At 39.1% G+C, this 15,879-nt stretch overlaps 1 protein-coding gene across 6 annotated transcripts in view; it reads right to left on the bottom strand.

Moving 5' to 3' along the window:
• Positions 1-15,879, bottom strand: part of LOC132398401 (UPF0606 protein KIAA1549-like) — a 277,859-nt gene that overhangs the window by 86,738 nt on the left and 175,242 nt on the right. For all 6 annotated transcript variants that reach the window (XM_059977777.1, XM_059977775.1, XM_059977776.1 and 3 more), the window contains 3 exons: positions 11,036-11,222; positions 9,146-9,205; positions 6,699-6,844 (listed from right to left, as the gene is read on the bottom strand). In XM_059977777.1, coding sequence (XP_059833760.1) covers positions 6,699-6,844; positions 9,146-9,205; positions 11,036-11,222 — 393 coding nt within the window. The remainder of the gene's footprint in view (positions 1-6,698; positions 6,845-9,145; positions 9,206-11,035; positions 11,223-15,879) is intronic.

The following is a 15,879-nucleotide window of genomic DNA, read 5'->3' as shown; positions in this document are numbered from 1 at the left end:
GCGAGACAGGTGCCCTGTGACACCTCTTTTTTCCAGTCCCGAAGAAGGGTCTTGGCCTGAAACATCAGTTTAGTTTTTTCCATTAATGCTACCTGGGGGGGGGGGGGGGGGGGGGGAGAGGAGGAGGAAGAGGAGGAGGAGGAGGAGGAGGAGGAGGTGTGTGTGTGTGTGTGTGTGTGTGTGTGTGTGCGTGCGTGCGTGTGCGTGTGAGAGAGAGAGACACTGAGATAGCTTATGGATTCATGGACAGTTCAGAAAACCAGCAGTGAAGGGGAAGAAGCTGATGCTAAAACATTACGTGTGTGTCTTCAGGTTTCTATACATATACTCTGATGGTGGTAATGAGGAGGGCGTGTCCTGAATGGTGGGGGTCTTTAAAGTTAGATGCCACCTTCTTGAAGCATCACTTTTTGAAGATGTCCTCAAAGGTGGGGAGGCTTGTGTCCATGACAGAGTTTACAATCCTCTAAAACTTTAGCCGTTTATGTGCCTCTGAATATCTACCCAATGAAACCATTTAAAGATCTGATATGTTCGATTAGAGTTATCCTTCATTCTTCACAACTCCAAGGAATACAGACCCGAGCTGTACAGCCTTTCTTGAAAGGACAATCCTTTCACCTCAGGAATCAGCCCAGTAGCCTGGTAAATTTCAGCCATTTTCACTGGATTCAAATAGAATTTTTTCTTGGTTTTGATAACAGGCCATTAACGGAAGATAATCTCTCCGGAGATTTTGGCTGATCTGATGTGGTCAGATTTTCATGCTTGTATTTCAGATCTCCAACATTTGAAGGTTGGGCTTTTCTCAGTTATAGATGGATAAGTTATCAACAATGCACAATCAAGTAAGGACTTCCTAGCTTGAAAGTAAAAGAACCTTCTATGCGCATCATATGGTTTTTTACTTGGTGGGTTGAGTCCAACAATTCTTATAGGGAGTTTCTTGAGGGAGTTTGAGGAAGAAAAGGCAGTGGATATTGTCTACATGAACTTTACCAAGACCCTTGAGTATAAGAGTATAATGGGCCTTATACCAAATCCTGCATAAGACACAGGTCTAGAAGATTCAGTGTGATACAGTCCACTGGATTCACCATTGCCTTAGTGGGAGAAGCCAGAGAGGCCTGTGACTAAGGGTGTGCTGCAGGGATCAATAATGGGTCAATTTTCGTATATCATCTATATCAGGGGCTCCCAATGTTTTTTTATGCAATGGACCCCTACCATTAACTGAAGGGTCCATGGACCCCAGGTTGGGAACCCCAAATCAATATAATGTGGTAAACTGGATCAGCAAATTTATGGATGACATCAAGATTGGGGGTATAATGGAGAGTGTTGAAGGCTTTCAAAATGAGCTCTGAAAATAAGCTGAAAAATGGCAGATGGAATTTAGAGCAGTAAATGGTGGGCACAGAAGAAAGTGATAGAATTGAGCGACCTGAGAATACAGACTCAGAATTCCTTGAAAGAGTTGTAACGTGTAGATACATTTTTAAAGAGCACATTTGACACATTGACCTTCATAAATCAGAGTACTGAGTAGAGAAGTTGGTATTTTATGTTGCAGTTGTACAAGACATTGGTGAGACCAAATCTGTGTGCAATTCTGATAACTTACGAGCAGAAAAGATATCATAAGCTTGAAAGAGAGCAGAATAGCTGTAATTGTCTGGTAGGAAGGCAGGAACAATTTAAGAAAGCATGCTGGGAGACTGGACCAAATGGGCCAAAATACTTTCAACTGAACCCACCTTATGATTCCTTGATTCTTCTGCAAATTTTGTTTGCAAGCACCTTACCACATATTTCTTTATTCTAATGAGGTTTGGAGATAAAAACATAAATATAAAGGTACTGGCAGCAGCAGTGGCATGTACTGCACTTCTTTAAGACCACAAGACACAAAAGCAAAATTAGGCCATTCCGCCAACAAAACAGTTCCACCACACCATCATGACCAATTTATTATCCCTCTCAACCCCATTCTTCTGAAGGTATATACTGGAGGTGTGATGTATGTGCCAGTAGTAGAGGTTATTAGTGATTATAACTTACTGATAACACTACCTTGTGATGTCAAATCACAGGTAAAGAAATGAGTTTGATCATGACTGTGAATTAATACCCAGTTACAATCCACAGTGCAGTGCTTGTTTTGTACACCACATCACGTTTCATGTTACAGTCTGCGCATTAATAATGGTCATCACATTTTTGAGCTTGCACAGTGGGATGGGCACATCAGTCATAATCATCACTCCAGATCACAGCTGGCACTCCAGGCTTCATAATAAGTTGATATTGCCTTTATTAATGGAAAACAACCAGTAAGCAGATTGGGGTATCCAGGGAACTGGTTTCAGCTTTGAAAGTAAAGAAAATTGAAGGAAAAAAAGTGACTCAATACTCTTAATAAATGAGCAGTTTGGCTCTTTTGAGAACTGAAGGGCTTTGTGCTTGTGATCCTTCTGGAACTGGAGGTCTCAATCAATTGGGATTCTCAAACTTCTGTTTGTCTAATTAGAAAGCTGAGAGGTTTGCTTTCAGATGCCATAGCATCTGTCATACACCTGGCCCTGACACACTTAGAAAACAAGGACAATTACGTCAGAATGTTCTTTGTGGATTTCAGTCTGGCATTCAACACTATTGTCCCAGACGCTGGTGAACAAACTCCTTGGTCGAAATACACCACTCTGCTGCAGTGTGCTGGACTTCCTAAATAACACACCTCAGATAGTCAGGCTGCATAACTGCTCCTCCCTCCATCATCCTGAACATAGGTGCCCCCCAGCGCTGTAAGCTGAGCCCGCTGCTGTACATTCTGCTCACACACGACTGCAATGTAATCACAATGTCAAGTTCGCTAATGACACAACAATGACAGGTCTCATCACCAGCATTAAGACAGCTTACAGAGAGGAAGTCACTTCATCTCCTTACCCATCCATCACCTCCCTCTAGAGTTTCTCTCTCTCTCCCTTCCATGGTCTCCTGTCTGATTCCTCCTCTTCCATTCCTTTAACTCTTTCACCAATCAACTTCCAAGCTCTTTACTTCACCCCCACCCCCTCTCCCAGTTTCACCTATCATCTGCCACCTTGTACTTTCACTACTCCCCCTCCTTTTAACTCTAAATTCTCCTTTCATTTCCAGTTCTGATGAAGGGTACAAAAAAGCTGGATGAACTCGGATGCTGTCCGACCTGCTGAGTTCATCCAGCTTTTTTGTACTTCTTGATTTGACCACAGCATCTGCAGTGTACTTTGTGTTTACCGATGAAGGGTATTGGCCCATAATGTCGACTGTTTACTCTTCACCAGGTTGCTGAGTTCCTCCAGCATTTTGTGTGTGTTGTTAGACAGAAAACCTTGTGGCCTGGTGCCAGGCAAATAACCTCTTCCTCAATGTCGTTAAGACAAAGGACATAGTTATCGACTTTAGGAGAATTCAAACCACTCATACCCCTCTACATATGAGTAGCACATTAGTAGAAACTATAAGCAGTTTCAAGCTTCTGGGAGTGCACATTTCACACAATCTCTTCTGGCCCAAGAACACAATCAAGAAAGCTCACTAACACCTCTGCTTTCTGCAGAGACTGTGAAGAAAGTTGGACTATGCTCATTAATATTTACAACTTTCAACAGATGCACAGTAGAAAGCATTCTAACATGCTGTGTCAGTGCATGGCACAGAAACTGCACTGTGGTGGACAGGACGACTCTATGACAGGAAGTCAAAACTGCCCAATGCATCACTGGCTCCAGCCTACCCAGCAACAAAGGTATATATATATATATACACAGAATGGTGCTGGAAAAAGGCTAGCAAATTCATGAATGATCCTATCCACCCTGCTCAGGGACTGTTTTGTCCCAGTTCCATAGGGGAGAAGGCTATGTAGCATCCACACCAGGACCACCAAACTCAAATAAAAGTACTTTCTCTGATCATTAAGGCTAATCAACACCTCTACCCATTAACCCACCTCACCTTTATCATTTCCTGTCTGTCATCTTACGTACAGATACTGTACCTAGTGTCACTTTATGTACATATAATTGTGTGTAACTTATGGATTTTGGACTGATAATCATGAAAAATCACCATAAAATTTCCCTACCGTGAATCATTTTTTTGAAATTGCCTATATTGATGCCAAAATTAAGGAAGGCATTTTTGTTCATCTACAAATCAAACAGGTCATCGATGACAGGCAATTCAAAGAACTTCTGGTTGGACTGGAAATTGCACGGGAGACATTCAAGGATGTTGAAAATTTTCTTGGCCACTACAGAGCACCAAACTATGTGCATCTAGTTGAAAACATACTTCAAGCATATAAAACCATGAAGTACAACATGTCACTTAAGGTTCATTTTCTGTATTTCCATTCAGATTTCTTCTGTCCAAATCTCAGCACTGTCAGTGACGAGCATGGTAAAAGGTTGCCTTTAATGCTAATTGCTTTATTCCTTTTATCCTTTAATGATTATTGCTGGACACTTAACTTAGGCTATGTCCACATTAGACCGGATAAGTTTGAAAACTCCAGCTTCGCGTAAAAATGATAGGCGTCCACACTAGGCATTTCTAAAAATACCTCTATCCACATTAAAACGGATATTGCGGTGAATCTCCTCCTACTGCGCATGCGCAGGATACATCTACCAAAAACAAGCAACATGTTTGGTATCAAATCTCGCCATGAAAGACTTGGTGCGCGTTTGTTTAGTTACAGACTAGAAAAACTTAAATGACGGACAGCTGTTGGCTCTAGCGCAGGAGGACTTAAAACTAAAAAAAAACAAATACTGGAGCGTATGGAGGCAACTGACAAGGAGTTCACGGATAGTATGACCCGGCTGACGACGAACATTGAAAAACTGACTAACTCTGTTGCATTAATAAAGCACCTTGTTAAATTTATAAAACATGTCCTCATCAGTATTATCTTGTATTTCCATACAATATTACATTAGGCTGTTACACCTCTATTGTCAGAGAAGTACTTGCATGAATAGGTAAACCACCTTCATACGAGCAAGGACAGAAAACAGGGCAAAGTGAGTATACTTATTTATGCAGTAAGTTAAGGGTCAAAGTATTTGGTGAGTACATTTCTAACTCTTCTGGCTTCCGTTGCTGTCTATTCTGAAGTTGTTAGGTTGCATTCAAGAAAACAATGAAAAGTTGTGTTGCCGTCACCATCTGTTCGGGCACGTCATGACAGCGTTTTTAGATTTCTCCGGTTACCCCGTCCACACGGCTCCAGCCAATCCGGCATTTTCAAAATTACACACTCTGGAGAGCCTTTCTGAAAATCTTCAGTTTTGAGGGACGCAAACATTGTTTTAGTGTAGATGGAGGGTAAAAATTAAGAGAAAAAGCTTCGGTTACGGAAGTGTGGACATAGCCTTAGAAGCCTCAGACACCAAGTACAAATGAAAATCATGGAAACATTTTTAGCTTAGTTGAACTACTGCCAAGTATCAGCACCATTATGTAATTAAATGTGTTATATTCCTTAAAACTTAATTTCTTCTTTCTCCAAATTCCTACATGACACAAGTAGTCTGAAATTATATTTGTGTTCAGCTTCAAGGAATCAATCATAAACAAAAACACATTTCTGAAGAAGCAACTGCGTCAAGAAAATTTGTTGTCCAGTGTAATCTATTTTATGTTGTTATGTTTATTGTGTTTTTTATTATTGTGTTTTTTTTTGTGCTGCATCAAATTTGGAGTAACAATTATTTCACTTTCCTTTATACTCATGTACTGGGTAAACAATATTGAATTACTCCCATAATTTTGCATTAGCAATAGAAAGCATTTAATAGTGAATACTGAATAAAGGCCTCTCCTACCATACTGGTCAAATCCCCTGTGAATGAAGCAGACTTACAAGCACCTTGATCATCTTTCACAAAGTGCACTAAAGGAAGCCATTCAGCCTATTCATTCTGATCCAGCTCCCCACCAAACAATCACGCTAGTCACATCTCCTCCAAATTTCCCTGCAAGTAATGTTCCTTCAACAGTCTATGGAATTCCTATATGACATTACTATTTTTGTTTGTATCAATCTACAACTTGCTAACCCAAATTAGATAGCTTTGTCAAGTATAAGAAGCAAAGAGAAATGTGAAATCAGTTTAAGCAGCTTCATAAAAAGACTAATGACTGTCTTGAGTGAAGTAACATTCCATAAATGAATGGTAATCTGTTTCAGGCATCAACTGTCCAATATAAAATAAAATATTTGTAAATTAATGAATAATCAGATATTAGTTCCAAATTACAATGATACCTTAATTTTAAATTAAGTTTATAGAAAGTCATGAGTATACCAAAGTTTTGAACAAGTACAAAAGATTTTAATACAGCAATAAAAAGTTCCCTATATCAGATTAATATTATATGAATAGGACAGAATATCAACTACAAAAAGATTATAGGCCATTCAAGTTCCAAAGCATGGTCAAGTAATACAAAATTGATTAGTTTTTTCACATCTACCATCTTTACACAGACAAACTTGTTCTGAATGTTCTTTACATTAGTTGCTTACCAAGGAAAATAATATACTGACAGACCAACCTTGCCTTTCATTCAGAAGCAGAAGTTTGAAGAATGAAGAAAGCAAGTCATTGCATGATGCCTGATATTTGCAAGGCACTGCCTACCTGAACAGTATTATTCCCCAAGGTGCTTGCTCGCTTCCAACGCCTTGCTGACCCAGTTGCTTCGCAGATCAGTTGGGCTAGCTTTCGCTCAAGTTCAGCTTGAAAGGTCTTGTCCTGTATATGGTTGTCATGCACACCCAGAAGTACTGAGTGGAGAAATAATGGCCAGCATTACAAACTCAAATTAAAAAGCAGTATTCACACAGTGATATAAAATTTGACCAGATCGCTAAAACACATCAGAAGCTTTTTGCGAGGATAACTGACAATTTGAAACAAAATATAAATAAGGATGCTTTCTAGAAAAGCCTTTTGCAACTCTTGCCAATTTCAACATTCTTGCATCTTCAACCAAAACTATTTCCTCTAACAATATCAGAGTTTACTCTATGCTGATTATTCCATAAGTAGAGCAATTCCACTCACTTTTCCTTTTGTTAAGAAGCTTGGATTTACAGCATCTGCAAATTGTCTCTTGTTTGTGTTCCCTTTTGTTATAATTGCAATTTACGAGGTTCATGTGCAAAATTAAAGCACGTAGGATTACAAATACTATAATGGCATGGAATTAGAATTGGCTGACAGATTGAAGAGAGAGATTCAGAAAAGCTGCATTTTTCTCTGGATGGTTAGAGGAATGCCGCAGCGGTCAGTGGCTGTAACTCAGTTATTTACAACATATATTGAAAAGACTAAATGCAACATGTGTGTAGAGTACAAGATGCAAAGATAGGATAGGATACAAAGAGGCTCCAAGATAACAGATGTTGGTTGAATGGGCAAATACATAGCAAATTTGTTCAACATACATATATGTGAGGCTATCAACTTTGGTCTGAAAATCAGAAAAAAAACCTTTCTGAATAGTGATAGAATGGGAAAAGATAACATGCAGAGGTCTTTGTGTATCAATTGCTGTTAGCAAAGCACTCAGTTGAACAGGCAGATAGAAGTATGTAGTCTGTTATCCCTCGGTGTAGGAGAATTTAAATTAAGGAATAAGGATGTACATTTCAGCCGCAATCACCTCACCGAGAGCCTATCTGGAGTTTTGTGGGCAGTTCTGCTCTCCTTATCAGAGGTACAAATTTCTTACCACAGAAGGAACGTAATAAAAGTTTACAGGACTAACTCTTGCGATGCAAGGACTGATATATAAAGGAGGGTTGACTGCTTAGGTTCAGTGACTAATTGAAAAATGAGAGAGGATCTCAGAGAAACCTGTACAATTCTAATAGAAGTAGACAGACAAGATAGAGAGTGGATGTTCCCGAGAGTTGCAGAGTCCAAAACAGAAATCAGGCTCAAAACATAAAGCGTGTCTTTTAGAATAATGATCAGGAAATATTTCTACACCCAAGACCTTTGGAATTCTTCATTGCAGAAGGAAATTATTAAATATATTTGAGAAGGAAGTAGGTATATTTGTAAATGTTAATAGCATCAAGGAATATAGGCAAAAAGTAGGGACTGAAGACTGCCGTGAATTATGAGCTAGGATTGAATGGCAGAGAAAGTCCAGAGGGTCTAATGATCTACACCTGCTCCTATTTTCTACACCAGATTACAACAACATATTGAGTGACATGTATTCACGTGAACTTTGCATGATCAAATCAATATATTCTTTTCATGGCTAAATTGTGATTTATCTAATTTTACTTCGTAGATCAATTCCCTGGAGATGGGCTTCATAGTTCCTAGTAATCCCTGAGGTTTAATCTTCTCCTAGGTCTTTCCAGTATCATTTGAGGATGTGTTACTGTATACATACTCTGATAGTAGGAATGATCATGTCCAAAATTGTATGAATCTTTGTGAATTCTTTCCTTTCCAATGGCCATTCCAGTATTTAATCTTAACAGTTTTAGTCAGCTCTAGGAGCTGTTGGCATATTTATCATCTATGAACAAGCTTTTAATAATGATTTGCCCTCTCTTCATAGTCAGCATGGGATTGTTACATTTTTCTCATTTTCACATGATAACTGTTATTGTATTCATCTCAACCTCAGCAATTTTGGTTAAGTTACTTTGATTAAACCAAAACAAACACCTCTACAGTTCCATGGTTCATTTGGCCAATGACTGGGCTGCATTGGAGGCAATGAGAAGTTTTAACTGGGTCTCAAGCATGATTTTAATTTGTGTTCAGGTAGCTAATCTTAGCTGAAGCTTTAAAACTAGAAAAGGACCAGGCTCAGCTACAATTCCTGTTGTCAAAAACCTTAATTTGTAAGGTTCATCTGTCCTGTTTAGCAGCTAACACATAGAGCTTTCTGAGTGACTAGTCAATGTAAAATGTTACCTCAGCAATTAAGAACATATGGCTAGTTATTTTTTCCACTATTTAGGCCTAGTGCTGTCAAGTCTTCAACAGGAGTCCACATTACTAAATCTTTTAACATGACTGTAGATGTGCCAAATGCGTGAGGTGCAGAAACCTACCTGTCTTTATCCAAGAAGCCATCAGTAAGTATGATCGGTTAAGTTCAGGGTAATAGATAGCTGTGAAAATTTAGAAATGCAGATTTTTTATGTGAAACTGAATATTTCAAGTAGTTTACATCTCTACAGATTTCTCCTCATAGGAGTTAAAACACATGGCGTGCTTATTTTTGTCACATATTTCACAGTCAATTCTTCCTAGATTTGTTTTCATGCAGCACCTCTGTTACTAGAATTACTGAAAGCATAAAATGAAATTCTATCAGGGCCAGATCCATATGACAATCACCAGACTGTAATGTAAAAATGAAAATGTCAGCCATATCATCAGCAGATATAGCAGTGTACAATACATTCTTAAACATACTCCCCAGGTATTGTGTATGATTTACTTTTCTTGCTGGAAATTTCCTAATTACGGAAGGAAGCTGTGTGCTTATTAAGCCTGTGTAATGATCTTTAAAGATAACCAGGCTATTGACTACAGTAGCAAAATAGAAAATGCTCAAAATTTGATAGCTTTTGGTGTTAAATTCCTACCAGTAGCACTTTCTGGCAGCAAGGCTACTAGGCTCTTGAATTTAGAAAATTGAGAGCCTTTGGCTACAGAACATCTAAATCTAACTGACACCTCCTAAGGATGACATATCTAAAATGTCAGTATAAAGCAGATTATTTACATTTAATTTTTAAAGAGTTGACTGTATCTCATAAATCATGTTTCCTAAGGGTTGAGTATCCTTAAGGATGTCAAACTCATTGTAATACAACCATGTAACTTTTAATTTCCCTAATCAGGGAGGAAAGAGCAGGCCTCAGTGTAAATATGTTAACCATCTCTTAAGTCATTGATTCTAATGGGAACAGTGAGATGCAGATAGCCACTTCTGTGGATGTTAGACTGAACATTTCTCACATCTGCATGGAACCAGCTCAGGTTCAGCATTAATGGAAAAAGTTCATCGAGTACTCTGCACTGTGAATTACAGGCATTCCTTGCCAATACATGTACATGTATTGATACATGTACATATAGAAATTGAATGATACATTTCTGATACATGTAGAAATTGAATGAACAATATTGGGCTTTTTTTAAATTCTAAACACAAATTTGAGGAGACTTGGTATGTCACCAAAGTCTTTAGCAAATTTCCACAGATGTACCGTGGAGAGCATTTTAACTGGTTACATCACCACCTAGTATGGAGGAGCTACTGCACAGTATCAGAAAAAGCTGCAGAAAGTTTTAAACTCAGCCAGTTCCATTATGAGCGCGAGCATCCCAGCATCTAAGATACTTTCAAAAGGTGGCATCGATCATTAAGGATCCCCACCACCCAAGAGATATTCTCTTCTCATTGCCACCAATCAGAGAGGAGTTACAAGAGCCTAAAGACACATACTGCTTCAGAAACAGCTTCTTCCCTTCTGCCATCAGATTTCTGAACAGACAATGAACCCACAAATACTACCTCACTACATTTGCTCTCTTTTTGCATTAATTTTTGAATATATATTTCTTATAACTATTTACAGTATGTAGTATGTATTGCACTATAATGCAGCCAAGAAACAACAAATTTCACAATATACATCAGTGATAATAAACCTGATTCTGATGTGTTGTATGTTGTGGGTCAGAGTTTGTTTCTGAATACCCAATAAGTGTGTTTGATTCTGACACTAAAATACCTAAATTAGAAAATTCAGCACTTTTAAAAACTAATTTTTTTTTTACAAGTTGGCTGGTATATTTTTTAAATTGGATCATACACAAGTAATTTCCAAATCAGTTCAACTAATTTGCTTCCATGTGCATCCACAAATTTGAGAGCACTGTTACATCAAAATAATTAAATAACTTGAATAAATGGGAAAAGAACTTACGTTCAGCTGTCTTAAAGACAGGAAATCCAAGGTAAAAACTAAATTCTACCAGATTCAGTATCCTCAGCAAGTCGCTGACATCTGAGCCATTCAGGAATCCCCGCTGACTGTTAATAGCGAAGGTTATATTAACGGGGCTTTGCCGCAATCCTCCGAAATTCTGCACTGTATGTGTAACATTTATTATCTGCAAGAAATGACGCCAAATAAAAGTTAACTGTGCACCAAGGTATAACAGCAGTTATGGAAATTTAAGACCAGGACGTTGGCAAGACAAAGTTAAACGGATAAGCATTTTACAGCTTCATGTCCTACTTCACACTGGGTAAGAAGGTATTTTCTCCTTAGAATGGCCTGTTTATGACATAAATTAACTGGAGCATGAATTAATGAAAATAGGTTGTTTAGAACTTCATCTCTCACAAATTTCAGTATCAGTGGTCTATAGTTAGCCATTTCATCTTGAATGTTTTCTATTTCTACTCCTCAAGATAATTTTGACACAGCAGAGATTGGCTGGAAGAAGGTCTAAATTTTGATGTATACTGACAAAAATTCTCATCTTCCCAATAAAATAGTTAATCATAACAATTATCAGTCAAAGACAAAACTGTTAAAGGAGACTTGGGCTATGGAATTCACCTAAAATTCACCCCAGATGAGACACATACTGTATCTAGATCCTAGCAGCCTTTTTTTGCACACAATTGCCTCGTGTGTTTGAGATTTGCTGATGGTACATGAACGACAGTGCAATTGTAACTGTTATTAACATACATTTGTAAAATATTACTTTATAATTACATCTATTAGAGAGGATTTGGATCCAGAATCACCGTAGTCACTACTCCATCTGGTATAAAAAGTTATTTGAAATACATTGAAGACCTTTGTCTAAATGTAAATAAGCTGTTTAAAATTTGCATTTCTGCGGTGTGTACAGCAAAGCTGGACAAATAGCCATCTATCTATGCAGGAGGTGCAACAAATGGAATGGCACCAATGCCATTTAAGTGGCAACTTTTTTAATTGGTACTGAAAAATGAATCATTCTTCAGAAACAAGCAACTGCTGTTTAATCAAGTATGCAAATATTGAGGACTGGAATTACTTTGACATAGTATTTGGGGTATTTAAGAGCCTCTTGGACAGGCACATGAATGAAAGAAAAATAGAGGGTTATGGGGTAGTGTGGGTTTAGTACTTTTTTTTAAGGATTATATGGGTCGGCACAACATGGAGGGCTGAAGGGCCTGTACTGTGCTGTAATGTTCTATTGCAGGGATTAGCTGGTAGAGAACCTATATTTTGTGGAGATTGAATTTAGGCCCATCCTCTCATATGCTTAAGTGCACACAATGACAATGACTTGGAAACTGTTGTCTGAATGTGCACAAACGGAAGATGGAGTGGAAATAAAGATCCACTGGATAACGTGGATCATATCGCAGGAGCCACCTGTCAGTAAAATCAGAAATCAATGACGAGATGCCTTCAGTGCACCAACAGAGTCTATGGTTTCTACAGATAAAGAGTACTAGAAAATAAACACTCTGATTCAGCACAAACATGGTCTACTGGGCAGCTGCTTCCAAATGCTTCTGAGATTTAGATACTTACAGCAGGCACCTAAAGGCATTGAAGAAATACCACCAACAAAATAAGTTAAACAACAATAGCATCCTCCATCAAACCAAGTACTTAATATTAAGATCCTGATATCAAGCCATATTGTCCACTCTCAAAACAGGCATAACTATTCTTAGCTCCATTGTGGGAAGAAATTTCCAGCTGGACTCAAGAAAGCTCCGAGGTTGATCTCGATACTTCTTGGTAAAAGTACACCATCACTGTCTGGTTCCTTAGAATCCTTGATCCCTTAGCTTCCCAAGTGGAGAAGCAGCAAATGGAATGGCACCAAAAGCTTTGACTCCATTCATCAAAAACAGGGAAATACATCAAAAGAGTGTATTTCTTTAAAAATCATGCATCCCATCAAGTATCTTCTGTCATATGTTGCAAAGACTGTAGTTTCCACATTTGTCTCATGAGCCATCTCAGAACTTACAGAACTGAAGTAGAAACAAGGCATTCTTAATCACAAGGGGCACTGAATGCTGTCTCCATTCTACAGCAGTGAGGCGCTAATATTACTAACAAAAAGTTAGGTGCTTCTGGTTCAAGGATAAATGCTGACTAGATACTAAAAGACGCTGCTTGAAATCATCACAGGATATGAAATCTTCAACATCTACTTAAACAAAGATGAAGCTTCAGTTTAACACTGCTTTCCGAACCATCAGTCTGGTGCTCAAGGTCATGAATTTTACTAGGATATCTACTAACTAGCAGTGCAGATGAAATAAGAGTCCCTGAGGGGTCGAAATGAAATGAGTAGTACCATATTTCAAATTAACAGAGTATGCAGTGATTGGAGGTGCTTATTGCTGCAGAACAAATGTTACTAGGCAGTGAAGGTACATTTACAGATGATGCCTTTGAGACATTGATGCTCATTTTCAAGAAAAAAGGGTATCCAATGAGCACGCAAAATCAAAGAAACACAAGCATATTTTCACACCCTGATGCAAAGCCATGTATAACCAATTACTCTTCAGCTAATGACCCTTCTAAAGCTTTTGTGAAACATTACAGAATTTCACTGGTCAGTGAGCCACACCATGAAGCAGCACATTCCTATCGTAGGCTGCGAATTGTATCGAAACTGTTACCTTATTGTAATGCTTTTCCTTGCACATTGGTTGTTTGTCCATCCTGTTGGATGTGGTCTTCCATTGATTCTATTATATTTCTTGGATTTATTACATATTAAGGTTAAAGTCTGTCCCGAGCCTTAAAGGCTCATCAGGCGGATGCTGATTTTCATGGCATGAAGTGACTGAGAGCACGAGGTTCCACCCCCACTGATAGGATGCCAGCCTATCGTGAAGTTAACCCCTAGCATTTTGCCGGTACCCATTTTCAGCTGGGTGGTTAAGTGTCTTGCTCAAGGACACAACACACTGCCTCGGCTGGGGCTCGAACTCACAACCTTCAGATCGCTCGTCCAACGCCTTAACTACTTGGCCACACGCCACATTTATTACATACGGCCACAATAAAATGAATTTCAGGGTCGTATATGGTGACATATACATACTTAGATAGTAAATTTACTTGAAATTCCAACCATCTTTCCATTCCCATTTATATGACAAGCACGTGCTTACATTTCACATCCTCCCAAAAGTAATCACAAAAATACTTTCTGGAAATACATTACATAACAAAAAGGGAGAACCATGACTTTATCTATTAAATAAGTTACCCCAAACATACCAATCTAGAAAGTGGATTTCACCCTTTTTGGTTCACTTTAATATTAGCAGCAAATCAAGTATCACATGAAAGAAATAAAGAAATTGGTCAAAAAGATACTTAAAAGAGCACCAGTATAGTTTATATCGAGAAAGCAATACTGAAATACGCTTTTCATCATGAGACTGTGCTCACTTGAGCACATCTAATAATTTGCTGTGTAGAAATCACAGAACACCATCAGCCCCTCAACTGGCACTCCCTGTAACAGCCACACATGCAATGGCTGGGGAGAGACAGACACAGATTCCAGATTCACACAAAGGGACATTGAAGTCCTGGTCAATGGGATATGTATAGGAGTTAGATCCTGTGCATGTGTGCACCAGATCTTCCAAAGCCACTGCAACAAGGACCGCAGCAGGAAGTGACTCTCAGACTCTTCCAGTAATGAAAATACTTGTACCAAAGAGCAGACCAAAATAAGCTTTGTGTCAAGATATACATAGATAAGTGCAGGCTACTTAAAAAACAGACATAAATAAACACAGATACTCATTGAAGCTGTGACTATCCTCTCCTCAGTACCTGCATTCCAACCACTCAAACATTCTCCTCAATCTGTCCCAAGCACCAAGAACAAATGTTCAAATGTTGGAAAATGATATGTTTGGGTACATAGAGATATCTTACTGGTCTGTGAACTGCTTGCCTCAGTGCATAACCTGGTAAGACTGTTTAACACTTTGCCTTCCTAGTAGAGTAGCTCAAGATCACATTTGTTATCTGTTAGCCAGTGCAGGGTGCTTTACAAATAAATGAGGCCTGCATCACAGCTGTGGAGCATAGAATTGTAAATTGAAGGAATTGATGTTGTAGCTGTCAGCTATTCTTGCAATGGTGGAATATTATTATCCTTATGTTGGAAATTTTCTTTTCTGTTTGGCTATTCTTCCAGTACCAATAATGGCAACCTCTGACAATGGGACTGCTATGAGAGACTGAGAAATACAGGGCCATGTTGCAAAAAGAAATATTGTAGCGATGTGCTACACACAGCGCTGAAATAACGACACGCAGTGAGTCGTTTCAAACTTCGCGGCGCTGGCATTTAATCCCTAACGCCTACCCTCTCCGGGCAGAAATGACATCAGAGGTGCATTACCAAAGTCTCCCCCCGCACGCTGGCTATTTGTGAGCTGGTTCGCCTGTGCAGAAAGAGGGTCGCCACATAACCCCCCCCCCCATAACCGACGATACACCCCCCCCCCAATGTCCACAGTCTGGATCAGCCTCTGTTTGGGAGGTCTGCCTCTGTGCCGCAGTGCCTGAAACTCGACCGGCTGCGCCAAGTCCACGTGGGCTGGTTTGAGTCGGTCCACCGTGAAAACCTCCTCTCTCCCCCCCATGTCCAGAACGTATGTGGACCTGTTGTTGTTGATCACCCTGAATGGCCCCTTGTAGCAGTGCCCGGTGTCCGCCCCTTCGTACAAACACAAACTTACAGTTTTGCAGGTCTTTGGGTA

This window comes from Hypanus sabinus, chromosome 8 (assembly GCF_030144855.1).
Source record: "Hypanus sabinus isolate sHypSab1 chromosome 8, sHypSab1.hap1, whole genome shotgun sequence".
NCBI classification, from domain to species: domain Eukaryota; kingdom Metazoa; phylum Chordata; class Chondrichthyes; order Myliobatiformes; family Dasyatidae; genus Hypanus; species Hypanus sabinus.
This window is presented reverse-complemented; position numbering and strand designations above follow the sequence as displayed.